The 16,633-nt window shown below is 42.8% G+C and overlaps 1 protein-coding gene across 5 annotated transcripts in view; it reads right to left on the bottom strand.

The window, feature by feature from the left end:
• The window catches only part of PRR5L (proline rich 5 like), a 42,575-nt gene extending 26,143 nt beyond the window's left edge, over positions 1–16,432 (bottom strand). The window contains exons 1-4 of one of the 5 annotated variants that reach the window (XM_039730978.1): positions 15,333–15,513; positions 9,407–9,533; positions 2,449–2,807; positions 997–1,077 (exon numbers count right to left, since the gene is read on the bottom strand). In XM_039730978.1, the coding sequence (XP_039586912.1) occupies positions 997–1,077; positions 2,449–2,618 (251 nt within the window). In that variant the 5' untranslated portion in view covers positions 2,619–2,807; positions 9,407–9,533; positions 15,333–15,513. The other 4 variants (XM_039730979.1, XM_039730976.1, XM_039730975.1 and 1 more) reach the window with 4 other exon arrangements.
• Between the last annotated feature and the right edge of the window lie 201 nt (positions 16,433–16,633).

The following is a 16,633-nucleotide window of genomic DNA, read 5'->3' as shown; positions in this document are numbered from 1 at the left end:
TCATTAAAGTGCAAGATGCTGCCCTTGCTCAACTCTCAAAAGGAATTACATTAAAATTTTGGGTTTGGGACTAGACCAAATTGGACAGAGTCTCCTGCCTGATAGCTGCATTTATTTTGAAAGTGGGGAAAGGGGTAGTTTAGACTGCTGTTTAAGCACACACTTAGCTCAAATTGCCATTTGAATCTTTTGGAGCCTAAAAACATGCAATAGGAATGAGGGGAGGACATATAAAAGAAGAAGTAGAGACACATGTGAAAGCACTTTTGATGAACCAATATGGATGCAGTGGTAAAAAGAGAAGGAGGAACCTACATCCATTAGCTCTGACAATACTTCTCTCAGCAGCACTTGGAACCAAGGCAAGAATAAATAGTTCTTTATCTACTCCACAGTCCTATCTATTCCTAATCAAACTTTCCAACTAATCAGAATGAAACCACAGATAATCATGAAACCTGCTTTTAAAAGAAAACGATACTTTGAACCATCACTAACATCAGTGACAAAAAATGTTAGCTAGGCTTTTAGTCTTTTTTTATCTTTACTGTTCATATTTTCAGGTTTTGCTCTGCAATTATCATGTGAAGATTAAGCTTTTAAACGAAATGCTGTGGTTTGCTTTAAACACTCCACAGTTCTGAGAAGTCTGGCTTCAGAAAAGAGATGCCAATATTATTATGTATAAAACATATCCAAAAGAGGCATAGCTCCTAGGAAGGAACAAAAGCCTTATAATCCAAGCCAATATACAATCTGTCCTTATCAAAGCTGCACAAGTTGGAGAAAAATTATCAAAAAACCCTGTGCCATACATGTCACTCGATAGCAAGAAAGAAGTAATTTAGCCAGAAACCCCAAAGCTGTGCCTAAATTGGCTTTCATCCCTTCTCTTCCCACCAATATCTTTTAGCTGTGGTTCTGAAGGCAACAGATCCCAGGAAACACTGAACAAGCAGCAACAAAACTCCATTTTCATGCATTTCAGTGACCTACCTGATATTTTCATTGAGGGTGTAAAGTTCATTGTTCTGCAAGCCTCCCCCTTTGAACACATTTATCACTGCTGTTTGTACACTGCCAAAAAAAGAAATGAGACAGGACAACATCCATGAATAACAGTGTGATTTACCACAGAGCACAACGTGAGCAAGGCACCAAAAGCAGAGATTACAGCCAGGTGAAGATAACTGCCCTTAAAGAGTTCCACTTTTTCCTCACCTTGAAATTGTTACTCTTAATTACCTACATCTCCGCTGGGAGACAGAGCAGAACCAACCTCGAGTTCTGCCTGGGGTAAGCAAGGGAAAGTTGTCACAGGGGTCCTGCTTGTGACAGATGTCTCTTGAACACAACTGTTTGGGGTTCTTTGCTGCGTGCTGCAGGCTAGTTGCTATGAGGAGACATAAGTTTTTTGATAATATCTGCCAAACACATCACACTGCATTATCCAGTGATCCTACCCTGTATCACTCACTCTGAAGCATCTGGTAAGACCCTGGCCGTGCTGGAAGATGTTCTGCAGCCAGCATCACCTCAGTCAGATCTGAGTTTGAGCCCTGTTAATGCTTGTAAGATGCTGTTGGAGTATCTTCTAATTCTCTCACCAGCACAGAGGAAGTCATAAAGTGACAGCAGACAAGAAGGTTTAGCAGGTCTAAAGCTTGCCATGGCTAACAAGGGCAGATGGCATTCCCTAAGCAGACATTCCCTTCTGTGGGCCAGTTATAGCATCTGCATGCTTCACAGACCTCAGCTCACTATCATGGCACAAAACTGCAATGTTTTTGCCAGGCTACTTTAGTGTGACATTGGTAAACTGAGCTAGGTCAGCAAGCAAGAACAGCCTGCAGAGCACAGAGCTGGTGGCACGTGGCAGAAGGGAAGGTGGGAACACCCACTTCTAGTAGCAGCAGACCATAACAGCAGATCAAGACACAGGACATCTCACCCTTCACCTTTCACACTGTTTTTCCAGTTGCCATTGCTGCATGACACGCACAGCAGACAGGATTTAGCTATCAATAGGAAATGCTGGTTGAAGCCACAAGCTTAGCAGTTACCGGAGGAACCTGACTGTGATAAAAGCTTCATAATATGCAAATATATTCCTTTGTGAATTAATACACTGGCATTTATTACAGTACCAGGAATGTGTTTTCCTAAATGATACTAAAAAGACGCAACTGTTAACACGAAGCAATTCTGCTTTTCAAGAGTATGGCTGAAAAACATTGGCCAAAACCAAACAAGTACTAGTAGGTCTAAATTTTTCAACTCCACAGATGCTTTCAATGCCAGCAAAGCCTAGACATGCCAAAAATTCATGCACGCTTATAAATAGATGAGCTTAGTCTTCAATGGTGTGAAACACAAGCGTAAGATACACATGACCCTCACGGAGGAGCTGCTGCAGGGCAAGAGCTCAGCCAGGTGGGTCCTGCTCACCTGTTCCAGGCAGAGTTGGAGCTGAGCTGCATGGCCTGCCGGGCTGCCTGGAACCGAGGCAGATCACTGAGGACAGGGGAGCTCATGAAGCGAGGTCGAGGCCTTCTGAACGAGCCCATCTTGTCGAACTGGAGCACAAAGGACAGAGCTATGGTGAACCCTCCTTTCATAGGGTCAGGTGGAGCGGAGCAGGACCATCAGAAAGGCTCTTCTCTCAAAGGTTCAAGCTTTGATCTTAGCAAAGCCCATGTGAATTCAAGCCCAAGGACTCAGTCAAAACCAGAGTCAGCCCTGGACTAGCGATTCCCCGCTGTGTCGGGTTGTGACATGAGCTGCATCATGAAGGAACTGAAGCAATCCTGCAATGCAAAAAGAAAATAAAAGAGTAAGGAAGAGAAGGGAGAGATGAAAATATCCTGTGCCATTAACAGCAGCTTTGGGAAGACTCTGGAATTCCAGAGCTCTTCAACTGCCCCATTTCCCATCTTGCCCCTTAAACAATGACCCAACAGAGCCAGTCAGGAATGCAAGCATGGCCTCTCTTTTGAGTTCAATTAGCAGAGATGCAAAAACAGAGATGCCTCAACTCTTCTGCCAGAGGCACTTACAAACACATTTAAATACAGTTAGCCACACAGCTTGTATATAAAATAGTAGTAACTGGAGAAAGAGAAAACTATTCCACTAGAGAGGTACAAAAGATGAACAGTGGAAAAAAAGATTTATAGACTGGTGCAGTGCTTCTTTTTTGAGAAATGTTGTGCAAGGGAATAAACCCACATGCTATCAGTTCACTACAAAAAGAATATAATAAGGAGCTTCTTCAAAAGAGTTCTAACATCCAGATATTTTGAGCATGAGCAGGGCTTTTATGTTTCTGGTTTTTCTACAGCACAAGAAGTAATTGCTAGGCCAATTGCGAAATGCCTGTATTTTCCACTCTGATCACCATCTCCATGTAGATGACTATGTAGCCCCAAGTAAACCACAGAAATAGAAGAAGCAAGCTTGAATAAAAGCCACAAAAAAACTTTGGCAAAGCTTCTATACTTTGAAATCCTCCCACTTTAGATGAATACAAGCAATAGATGTAGTTGGCAGTTTGAGAATGAGATGTGGGACACAAGAGAGCAGAGGGGAAAAGAAACAAACAAAAGAGTTGCGTAACTGAACTGTACATGAAAGATGTAAAGCAAAATCTCTTTTCTACTACATCTTCAGCACGAGGTGAAAAGAGAGATGGTCAGACAAAAACAATGCTATGTGTCTGCACTAATATGACTGGTGTTCAGCCCTGGGAAAATCTTTGCACTGCCCAAACAATAATTTACTCTTACATGTGAGAAAACAGCTTTCTTCCCACCTGGCCAGCCCTATTTTATGCTAAGCTCACACTTTGTTACCCCAGTTCTGCACAGCCTTGGCTGATTCTAATCAATCACCACAAAGCCTTTGCAAGGCCCTTGCTATGCCACGGACACCACATGCCCTGCCAATGAGGAAGCTAATGGAGAAAACATTCCACGTTTTAGGCACTGATACACACAGTAATATCATTCTTGGTGCTATTCAAGAAATAAATACCATTGTAATACCCTCACAAGCTAAATACAGTTTGCAGAGATCTTTGTGGAACTGGAACATAGCTACAAGTGCAACTTTTTCCTGCCTTCAGACAACTCCTGACTGTCTTCAGAGATGACAAAGTCCAGACAGTCTTTTGTGACATAAGCTTAGCCTTAACTGTTGTTGCTTGAAAGGGCAGCAATCTGTTGATTCTTTGCCTGCTCTGTTACAATTAAAATAAAAACAAAGTCATAACTTTTAGACATAAAGACTAAATGTAAACTAGTACAACCACATCAGCAAGATCTTCCATGTGCATTTTGCAGCACCAGTTCATTTGACATTGTCCACACATTTTCAATCTGCCAGCAATATCTCCATTGACAACTGTAACCACATCAGAAATCACCAGAGGAAAAAGCAACAGTACCTTGGAGAGCCGAGGCAGGTTCTTTTCATAGCAGACCAAATCATGGCCGCAAGGCAGAGCCCAAGTACAGAGGCTGCTTCTGTTGCAAAACAAGAGCTCGTGCCAATGTTTGTCTACAAGTTCCAAAGCTGACAGCATGAGGAGCTGAATGAGTGACAGCTCACTTCTCCCAGCAGCACTGTAAAACTTCTCACTTAACTATCTTTACACATAGAAACACAAAATTATTTGGGTTGGAAGAGACCTTATAGACCCTCTGGTTCCAGCCTCCCTGCCACAGGCAGAGACACCTCTCACTTTCAGAGGTATAAAATGCAATATAAGCATTATTTCTAGCAGGCACTTAACAGGGCTAGAAAGCAGTGGTTAAGATGTGCTAACCCACAAGCCTCCTCTTACCATTACCCCAGGTGCCACAAAGGCATGCAAGCACCTTTCTCCCCAGCAATGAAATCATTTTATATGATGCATTCATATTCATTTGAATTATATTAAGTTGCAAGGGGAAAGCTTAAACTCAGAAATGTAAAACAATATAACAACCCCTGTGCCTCAACATATATAAATTTAGGTATGGGTAGGAAATTCTTTGGCATGTTCTGTGCAAACAAGAAAACAGCATGATCAGGAAGGTCTCTTCTGCACTTGGGCTAGGGATTTACAAGACTGATTCCACACAGCAGAACCATGTCATTACACTGGGCCCCATGATGAATTTCCTGAGCATTTCTTACCTAGGGAATGTGCTTAAGCTCATTGAAACATACATGCTTGTTTTCCTTCATCTCAGTTAAAAGTCACGAGGAGATAAAAACAAGCTCTTGCCTGGGAAGAGCAGATAAGACACCCCTCTTCCTTTCCCAACCCAGCCTGCAATGTATGTTACTGTCAAGTCAAGCTTACTTTAGAATCTGATTAGGAATTTAAAGCATCATCTTCATCTTTAGGACTTGATTCTTAGTCTTATTTCTTCAGGACTCAAAGACACAAATCTCTCCTATCTTATCTAAACCCAGTAGCTATTAAATGGCAGGCACACCAAACTCTTACTCTGAAGGCAGGCTAACCCTAAATGGTATCCAAGCATAACTGACCCTTATGTTACCAGAACTGGAAATGCCAGTCTGTGAGAAGGACCATTCTCTCTCCATGCCCACAGCCCATTTAAACTGTTTTCAGAGCTCCATAAAGCTCAAAGTAACAGAGTGTTTACTAAAAAACTGACTTTTGTAACTATTCTGCAGGTCCTGTGCACCTACCTGAAGGTACAACAAAGCACCTGAACCCAATCAAACACTTCCATCACACCAGATTTTCCTTTCACAGAAACTAGCTTCCACTGAAAGTTTTCCCCAAAGCAAGGAAGCCTTGCAAATAATGCTTTATTTTCACAGAGAGGTTGCAGCAGCAGTTTCTTGGCAATATCTGTGGTGTGCATTCTGCAGTGTGCAATTTTTTGGCTTTTTACTGGGAGAAACTACCCCTGTGGCAAGAAAGGCATTAACATAGTTATAGGTTAGTAAGAAGCCCTCATGGTATTCAGGCTATTTGAGCTATTGGGAATGAACAGCATTTAGCAGAATGCTGAGCAAGGAACAATTTTCATCTTGCTGTGAAAAGTCACTGAATTATGCAGAAATGTTCAGAAACACACTGTTCTTCTAGAGGCTTTCACTATAAACTCATTCACATCTGCAGTTTCTTCTTGCTAGGATTAAAGTGGTTTAGAAGGCTACAAAATAAAACTTAACTTCTAATAATCACAATCCTATTAGCAATCACAGAACTTGAAAAAGCTTTACAGAGAAGCAATTACTTTTCCCCTTTTACACAGAATGATGGGAGACACCAGGATGCAGCATGTTCCAGGCACCAAGCAACATTCTCTCCATCAATTTTAAAAGACATTAAGACTGAAGTGCAGTGACTGCATAAGACATACAAACACACCAGATAATTTTTCACTGCCACATGGTTCAGCTGCTGGGATAATGCTTTACATGGCATCATGGGGATTTCAAACTGTTTGCCAGCTGATATATCCTAAAACATTCCCCACTCTCCTTATCTTGCTTAGTGACCCTGCACAACATTTTTGGCAAGACTAAGAGAGAGATAGGTATTGCTCTACCTTCTCTTCCAGATGTCCTACCCCCAAGTCCTTTTGTTTTCCTTATCCTTGATTATCACCTCAAATTCCAGCTACCAAAACCCTCTAGACCTCTAACAAGGCAGATATGTCATCTGTTTAAAACTCAGTTCTTCAAGGGAGCTAACTCTGCAAAGATAAAAGTCAATGTCCCCAAGTGAGGCAGCACAGCAGGACCATGAGTCAATCTGACAACAATGTAATTTCATCCACTTGTAATTCATCGCATCTGAGTAAACACTTTTAGGATTAATATGAATCTTCAAAGAAAATAATTGAGCATCGAGACAAATCCTTTTCCAACACACATAGATACAGACATTTATAAAAACATTACAGTCATGAAGCTAGGAAACTTTTATTATTTGTTTTCTGTTAGCCACGAAAAACAAAAGAGAAATCATTATAAAATGATTTCATGAATCAACTTTTCCCTCCCAATAGATCTTAATACATCTGACTGTCTGGAGGAAAAGCAAGACCAGTAGCCACCCCTACTTCAACATCTCTCTCTACTAAAGAAAGAATAACCCAAATTAAAAATTGGCAGCAAGGTCTCCAAATTATGAATCTTCACGATAATCTTGGGCCAAACAAACAAAAGGCCCATGGTAACTGAGATTTAACAGAACAGACCTTTTAAAATTCCTCTGATGTCTTCTCTGCAAAACTCCAAGCAACAGCTGCTAACGGAAGTGACATGGCAGAAAAATCTACAACTGTTTTTGCTTCTTAGAAGAAAACTTTCACCAACATTACTTCACAACAAATTCATTCCAAAAAGCCACAAGTCCAAAAGTAACTTTGAAACAGGAGGGAAAGAAATAGTGGAGAGTGAAACAGAGCAACAGAGAATGATGGGGTTATCCTGACAGACGTGGTATTTTGCCATTTAATTATTTTTTGTGTTACTAATAGCCCCTTCATGAAGAAAATTATACACTTGCTTATACTTGTCTTTTGTATGCTTCATGCAATTGTGACATCGATGACCTATGATCATAAAATACACCAATTGGACACTGTATCATGCGCCTGAGTATTTTGCAATCATTTTGTGAGTAGAAGAAGTGTAATCTTTAGAAAAATGCCCCACTGTACACAGCCTACAATGCTTAATGAGCAGTCCCATCCTGCCTCAGACACAAAAAGTATGCAGAGAGCTAACCAGATTCTTGTTAGCTGATTCTTCTTCCAGCCCAATAAATCTTTAACGAAGTATGTGATTGGCAAAACCCTTGATGAGAGTTCAACTGACAAGATCTGAAGACACCACTTCTGACAAAAATCCCTCATTTACCTGCTATGCAGCCACACCGAGAAGTGGAAAAGCAGCTCACAACCTGTAACTTGGTGTCTTGTAGCTCATCATAATCACATATGGCACATGCATGAACTTCATTTATATTCTTACACAGGCAGTATTTGCCAATGCTAAATTAACAGCACATTCAGCTCCTCTTATAGCTTCCAATTGCTCAGTTTCTTAAAATTAAACAAGGTTTGACCATCATCTCTCCTACTTTTCAGGAGAGAAGATGATAAACTTGAGATTCACTTAATAACTAACAGAGGTTATTTCTGGTCAACAATGATCAGAAGCTCTGTCTTAGATACAAGAATCTATTGAAAGCAAGAGTTTCAAAAATGTTCAAGCAGTCTAGGGTCCAATTTCAAGGCATACTCCTTCCTACACCCTCATCCTTTCATGCCTTCACACCTTTGGCTATCTGACCCCTGAAAAGTTTAATGCTTAACCCACAACCCATATAAACAACAGGAATCTAACTAAATATTCATCTTAATATGGTTTGAATCAAGTCCTGAAGCAGCATGGAAAAGTGGTGATACTTTGTCTTGTGAGCAGCTCCTCACATAAGGAAAAGTGTTATCTCCAGGTGTGCTCATGCCAGCAGCAGGAGCACAGCCCATGCTAGGAGACATTCCCACTTCAGGAAGGTAAGTGGAAGAGTGCAGGTCTTTCAGTCTTGCCAATAGGATTCAGGTCTATTCTGTCAAAAGCCTTCAAATCCTTCAGTCTTGTCAATAGGATTCATTAAAATCACAAACTTGAAAATACAGCTTCTTCCACCCTTAAATTAATGGCATTCATTTCTGAATCCCAAAAATCCAATCTCAGAAATTTTGCAAGGGGAAACTGTAGTGAGGCTATGATGAGTATCACAGGCCATAGGCAGGCTCAGGAGCCATGCCCCTACTCCTCAGCAGTATCAAGGGCAGGATCCACATGGAAGCAGGACAATGAAGTGCTGTGCCCTATGTGCTGCTCCAAGGGGGAACACAGGTAATTCCTCAAGCTCTTTGTGCAGGTTCATGCAGGCTGGGATATGCAGGACTTCAGCCAACCAAAGCACATTACCTGCAACCCCATCACACACCTCCTGCCAGCCCCTGGCTGCCCCCAGCCTGTGCACTGCCAGGTGCTGCCAGGGATGCCTGGCTGCCTGCCCCACGTCTGCAGCCTGTCCACACCTACCTGCACCATGGGAAAGCCCTGAGGGATCCCAGGGAGGCTCAGCCCCAGGCGCATGGGCCACTCAGTCCTGCAAATCACTCCTTTCATCAAGACCTCTTGGAGGCATAGTAATAAGAGTAAAAATAATTAGCTCAATTTTCTGGCTGAGGAAATAAAAGTTGCTAAGCCAGTGAAGTGACTTAGCCTGGTCTTCAGCCTTGCAAGCCAGGATCCTATTCGTCAAACAAAAATATCCCTCTAAGCTGCTTTAATGAACCTTTCAAATTATTCAACAGTGTTGGAAAGAAAAGGATGAATCTGATCTACTTCTCCTTACCTCTCCCTTCCTAAGCTGATTGAATACCAAAAGGTGTCTTTTTTTTTCCCCCCTGGCTTCGGCATCACAAAGGCAGCAACTTGATGTCCCATGAGTAGTCCTGAGGTGCTCTACTGGCCTCATATATCTGTAATTATAATGGTCAGATTTTAACTACTGAGCTTAAATATGCTATCAAAGTGACATCAATAGAATAGGGAAAAACAGCTCTCTTGATACAAAGTTCACACTCCGGTATGCAATCATATAATCAACAATTTTACTGCCACAAAACACTGGCTACCCAAAACAAGATCTCACCTTCCTTATCTTCCTAGTACACACCCATCTCCACAACAGAGACAACAGCATCCCCGTTTTCCATCCCCATCTTTTGCATATTCCCTCTTCCAATTTGACCCACACAGTGCCTTTATTCACCATACATTTCAAACAACTTCACAAACAGATCTAACTTGGCTTCCATAACAGAACCATTTATAAAGAAATTCAGTGCTATCCAATCAGTTGTGCTCTGAGTTTCTGAGGTTAAATCAAACCTGAAAGTCAAAGTGAAACTCTGCTTAAGAGTGAGAGTAAATATATGAGGAGGGGAAAAAACCTTTGTGTATATCCCACCATGGTCTGAGAACCTTCTCTGTAGCTGAGAGACCCCTGGAGTTCCTTGGAGTTTACAGCCAGTTCAAAGCAAGACTGCTACTTCATATCTATATACATGATAGTACAACTACTCATTAAAAAATGTAAGAAATCAATAATAACACAGAGCAAGGCAGTTCGATGTGAACTAAGGAGATCCACTCATAGTAAAGAACACACACAAAAAAATAAATATCTTCTTATATAGGAGTAGCATCTAAGACAACTAAGTTATTTTGCTTTCCACCATAGATGTTCTGTGTTATTTCAAACAAATTTTTTAATTCCTAGGACTCACATCATTCACAAAATGGAGAAAATTTTTATGGTTATTAAAAGGTACGATATGGTTGCAAAACACTCTGACATGCCTGGGTGAGAATAAGAGGAGAACAGCTCATTAGAGTCTCATAGCTGACCAGAATGAAGATAGAGAAAAATTTAAATTAGATGCACTAACATATGATTGATTCTGGCTGAAATAAACTGTTTCTCCTGAATAAGCAATTACCAAAACCTAGCTATGAAAGGCAAGAAGCAAAAATGTCACACAGGCTCAGAAAACTAAAACTGATGGGGTTGTTTGAGAATGAAAAAATACATTTACCTCTTTGGTACAATAAGAAACCAATTCAATAGAGAGGAGTAATGGATAAGAAGGGGGAAAGATAAGACCTATGACCATTTTCTGATCAACTGAAAGCTTTAGGGTATTTTAGGCATTCCATAAAGTTGCATCTATAACAGCTGGAGCAACCATCCTTTCAAAATGGATCACTGCAGTGCTATCATAACCCACAGCTCCAAACTTACCTGCAATCATCTTTTGAGTTTCACCCACCAACACATGGCAGACACAAAATCACCACTGCTTTGTCTCCAGTTCTACAGCAAGGCTTTACTCAAGCTGTTAACACTCCAAAAACCACAGCTGATTTAATAGCAAAGCAGTACTCCAAGGATCTCAGGCCCCCTCATGCTGTTCCTTCGAGTCTTAAACTCACTTGATTAGCAGGTGATTTTCAAGAACTACAACTAAATGGGAACACATATGAAAACAAGGAAGATGAAACACATGAGTTATTATTGACTTCTTACAGTTGTTTCCTTCCACTGGCAGTATTCCTGCATTCAACAGATGCCCTAGTAAATGCACCCCTACTGAAGAAAAAAAGCCCAAGAATGTATCACTTGAATGACACAAGTATGAGTAAGCTATCAAACTCTTTCTGTAGAAAAAGGTCTTTGGACTGAATTGACAAATATGTTTTCAAAACCAGAAACTAACATAGCATTGCTCTCCCTTCTGAATTTCACACTTGTGGGAAGTGACAACACCCACAAAGAGCCATTCCTTTAGCATGGGCTCTAAAAATAGTTTCACAGATCTCAGAGAAACTTTGACCATTTAGACCACTTGACCTTTTAGACCATTCCTTCCTTGGTCAAATGTGGTGAAATTCACAAACAAATTCCTAAGGGAATTCACAAGAAAGGAACAGACAAGCCACAGGTTGCTTTCTTAAAGGTGGTCACATTCAAGAAGTTGCAGTGGATGGCTCCTTATCCAAGTGGAGAGCAGTGGTCAGCTCTGGGATAGGCACCATTTAACACCTTTGTCTGTGACAAGGATAGTGGCACTGAGCATATCCTCAGCAAGTTCACTGATGACACCAAGCTGCGTGGTGCAATCGACACACTGGAGGGAAGAGATGCCATCCGGTGGGACCTAGACAGCTTTGAGAGCCTGAACATGAAGTTGAAAAAGGCAAAGTGCAGAGTTCTGCACCTGGGTCAAAGCAATCCCAGGTACAAATACAGGCTGGGCCAAGAATGCCCTAGGGAGAAGGACTTGGGGTGCTGGTGAACGAGAACCTTGACATGACCCAGCAATGTGCAGCTGCAGCCCAGAAAGATAACCATATCCTGGGCTGCACCCAAAGCAGCATGGCCAGCAGGTTAATGGGGGTGATTCTCCCTCTCCACTCTGTTCCCCTGAGGGCCTCACCTGGAGTGCTGCATCCAGCTCTGGAGCCCCCAACACAGTAATGACGTGGACTTGTTGGAAGGAGTCCAGAGGAGGGCCATGAAGACGATCAGAGGAGTGGACCAGGGTGGGAGAGTTGGGGGTGTTCAGCCTGGGGAAGAGACAGCTCCAGGGAAACCTAGAGCACCTTCCAGAACTCAAAGTGGGCCTTACAAGAGAGCTGGAGAGGAACTGTGTTCAAGGGCATGCAGTGATAGGTGAAGGGGGAATGGCTTTAAAGAAAATAGCTTTAGATTAGACATTAGGAAGAAACTTTGTACTGCGAGGGTGATGAAACACTGAACAGGTTGCCTAGAGAAGCTGGAATTGTTCAAGGCCAGGTTGCATGGGGCTCTGAGCAACCTGGTCTACTGGAAGGTGTCCTTGCCCATGCCCGGGGCTTGGAACTAGATGATCTTTAAGGTCCCTTCTAATCCAAAACATTTTATGTTTCTATGATTGTATGCCAGGCAAAATCATGGAGTGAGAGAAAAATGTCATTTCAGAAGCAAAAAGGTCATTATCAGTCTAAATGTAATGACATGTTTAATTTTCTAGGAATGTTAATCAGAAGCATGCAAGATATACTTTATCAAAATCAAACAGTAAGTCAGCAACCAAAATTATTTAAGAACTATCTCTGCTGCAACTAGAATGACAATCTTTGTCTATTTTCGTGCACTTCATTCTTATTCCTTTTTGATTTTGATTTTCACATTCCTGTTGTTGTTATGAAAAACCTAACTATGCCTGACATTTTTAACCCTGAGGCTACAAACCGTGGCAGTTAAGTAGCTGCTTACATCACAGCCCATCCTCAGCCAGCTGTAATGTAACTGGGGTTTTGCTAAAATCCTCAGTCCATCTTCTGAGCTGCACTTAAACTCATCTTGTGCAGTAAAAACAGGTTGTTATGCCCTACTGAATAGGCCCTGGAACCCAGCACATATTTAGTCAGTGTATATTTATGCTTGAACTCACATCAGCAGAAACAATGAATACAAAAGGCCATACATTATGGGCAAAAAAATCCACAAATACTACAGGCGCCTAAAAACGTCACATGAAAACTGAACTCACTGAATATGAGTTACAAGAAGGATAAAATTCTAGTACTGATGTGCTACTTTTAAATCCTTGCTGATACATGCAAGTCCCATTCCTCCACTCTTTTCATAAGAATGGAAGCTACATCAAAGAAAAGGTTAAATATCTCACCTATTCTGTCTTTGGTTGCTGGAAATTTAAGGAATTGAAATTCTTCCAAAAGGGAGTAAGGACTCAGTAAACACTACCTGTGTTCTAGCTGAACTTTGAAAGCGAACGTTGAAAGTCTTATCAGAGTTTCAGGTGATATCAGACAACCCATAAACACACTGCACAAAGTTAATACAAAGAATTTTATCTTGAAGGCGGAAGACAAATGCGAAACTGTCACCTTAACTGTGCTGTAAAACTGCCAAAAGGAGATATTACTATTAAACTGACATGTCAAAAAAGACTCCCAATAAGGACCTGAGTGCACCTGTACTTCCCTGCCCACCCTTGTCAGTGCCATCCATGCAGAACCCAGCACAACACACCCACAACACACCATATGACAGCTACTTCAGCCAGAGATTTAGGACACCCTCCTCATAGACAACCAAGAATAATCCACCTCTGGAAAAGGTTCTTCCTAGCTTCATCAAAATGCACATGTTTTTTGACCCAAGCTCAAGAACTTTGCTCCCTCAGATGTTGTACCTTAGCAAGAACACCATTGTAAATGCTAATGAATTATGCATCAAGAGCATACCTTATCTTAGATTGCTGTGAAATTTGCATTTACTTGGGATTTGAAGTCTACTTTTTCTTGTGTTTTGGGACACAAGAGAATAACCTTTTCATTTTTTAAATTCAGCACTTTGATGTACTAAGTTCATGAATCTCTTATGTGTTACAGCTAAAAGAAAAGCCGCATGCCTTCTGCAGGAATTTCTTAGCACTCTTCACTCTATGTGACAGGTCCATCAATCACAGTGGTCTCTCTTGGCTGTAAAAAGTATACATAGCTTTAATAGGAGAAGTTTAATCTAAGCAGCAAAAGAAGAATGCCAGTGCTTTTACATCACAACTCTCCACTTACCTACACAGAGAGCCATTAAGTTTTGGGTTGCTACCACAGATCACATTCTCAAATCTAACATCCTTGTTATGACTGTAGAACAGCTGACATAATTTACTGCATAGATTTTCAACTATAGGTCATTTTTTGTTGTCAAAATGCTAACAAAGTTCTTCACAGAGGTAAGAGAACAGGATTTTACTTGCAGCTAGGGGGTTTTCAGGAAAGTCAGTTCATTAGTAGAGCACAATGTCTTGACCCCTCTGATTTAGAGCTATACTGTCAGAAGCTACTGCACAGCTGGACTGTGGCATCAGTTTAAGAGAAAGAAATACATAACCTGAGTATCAGCTCCTGTGTTTTGTGCACACTGCTTCACCATGAAATACGATCTGTGGGTATATACAAGAAATATGCACACACAGAGAGCACTATATGAGAGACGTAAACAGGTCTTGCATGCTGATCCAGGTACCAACGAGTTCTGCATACCCAAGGTCTTTCACACCACAAAATTGCAGCATTGCTATAAATATGCTCAGCACTTGTTTTTGACAAATGAAAAATCCCTCTAGTCAAGACAGCTCACTTACATGAACAAATCATCATATGACTGGAAAAGGCGGAAAAAAACAGCTGTGCTTTGGACTACTCTTTTCAGCATAGACAGCCAGGGGCTGCATTGACTGGGGTGACTGCTGGAATGACGTGTGGCTGTGGCTGATGTCCCGTGGAGAAGACGGTGGCAGTGAATGTGTTTGGCAGTGGAAGGAACTGGAAAGTAGATTATGCCCACGAAATTGGAAAGCACTGTAAATATTCCTAGGGCAGAGAGGCTCCGAGTGCACGTTAGGGAGAGATGGGCGGCGACAGCACGGGAGAGGTACAAGGGAAGAGAGGAAGGGATGGAGCTATGCTTCACTTTGTTAAACAGGTGGCCGGCTACTCTTATGGCTTTTGTCTCCTCTACGTGCTAATTCAACTTATTTAGAGAGAGACGGGAGAAGAATCTCTTTCCCTCCGCCCCGGTTTCAGAATTATTGCATCTCCTGGGGGGAAGGGTTAGACTAAGACATTTGGTTTGGAAATGACTCACTCGGCAGCGTTATGGAGCCGGAGGGTCTATTTTTAATATTTTTAAATGGAGAACTTACCCAGGTCTCATGCCTGCACTGCGCTCCAGAGGCACGGCGGAGCGCGGGGAGCCGGCCCAGCCCGCTCCCTTCTCGGCCGCCCCCCGGTAAACATCCCCTTCGCTCCGCCAGCGGCACCGCCGCCGGCCCGGGCCCCCGAGCCCCCGGCCGAGCGGGGCCGGCGCCCTTGGTCGCGGCTCGCACTCACCCGGGCCGGGCTGCCGCTCCCCGCGCCCGCACGGACGGACGCACGCACGGACGGACAGACGGACGCGCTGCCTCCTCGCCGCGATCTGGCGAAATTTGCCACCCACCGGCCAGGATTTTACACTTCCTGGCGGCCGGCCAGCCCTTGCTGCTACAGCCTGCCCCGGGCTGGCTCCTCCCCGCCGAGAGCAGAGCCGGCCGGGCCGGGCCGGGCGGAGCGGGGCCAGCCGCGCCTGCCTTCCCCGGCTCCCACCCCGCTCCGCCCGGGGGTACCCCTCCCGTCCCGTCCGAGTCAGGAAGTTTAAATTCTTCTGACCTTAAGCGAAAGAAAGGCACTGGAAAGGATGGAGGAGCTCGGGAGGCCCTTGCCGGGGAAGGGCGGCCGGCCCGGGTCCCGCGGCTCGGCCGGGAGATGCTGGACCGGCTTCTCGCTGGCTCGGCTCGGGGCGCACCCAGCCAAAACAACGGGTCCTGTAGCACGGGGGAAGGGATGTGCCGTTTAAAGTAAGGGTTTATTTTATTTTGATCTCATGGTTCAAGGTTCCTCTGGCAGCCGCAGCGCCGTGCAGTTTGCTCTGTTCTGCTGTCACAGCCTACAGCAGGTATCAAACAGGAAACTGCTGAAAAAAAAACACGTGTAATTCGGGGTCCTTAAAGAGATTAAAAGCCGCAATTAGTTGCAATCAGGGAGCAGTCGCATGGAACATGTAAGTCAAATAGTTACGCTGACTTTTGGAGAGCTACACATTAATTGAAAACACTTGAGACTTTCAAGTGCTTAAAGGAGACAAACCAAATTGGCAAAAGAGTGTAATTTTGTCGAAATATTTAAGAGCTTTTTGTGAATTATGCACCATACTGGCAAAGCTTGGTAACCTGATGCACTCCTTGTTAAGAGAATTCAAATCGTAACTTTACAACTGAGTTGTATCTGGTCTCAGAATGGAAAAAGATGATGCTACTCTGAAACCAGTATGTAAATCCATTAGCTCATGCTGGGATCCTTTAACACTTTTAAGTTGTGTCGATATCCATAGTAAGCTTTGATAAGAACAGCTGTCATATGTGTTTGTAGGAGAGGTATTCTCATGTCTTTTTCTATCGCCAGATGTTTA

Source organism: Passer montanus, unplaced genomic scaffold (genome assembly GCF_014805655.1).
Source record: "Passer montanus isolate IOZ18808 unplaced genomic scaffold, ASM1480565v1 scaffold75, whole genome shotgun sequence".
In the NCBI taxonomy this organism is placed as follows: Eukaryota; Metazoa; Chordata; class Aves; order Passeriformes; family Passeridae; genus Passer; species Passer montanus.
This window is presented reverse-complemented; position numbering and strand designations above follow the sequence as displayed.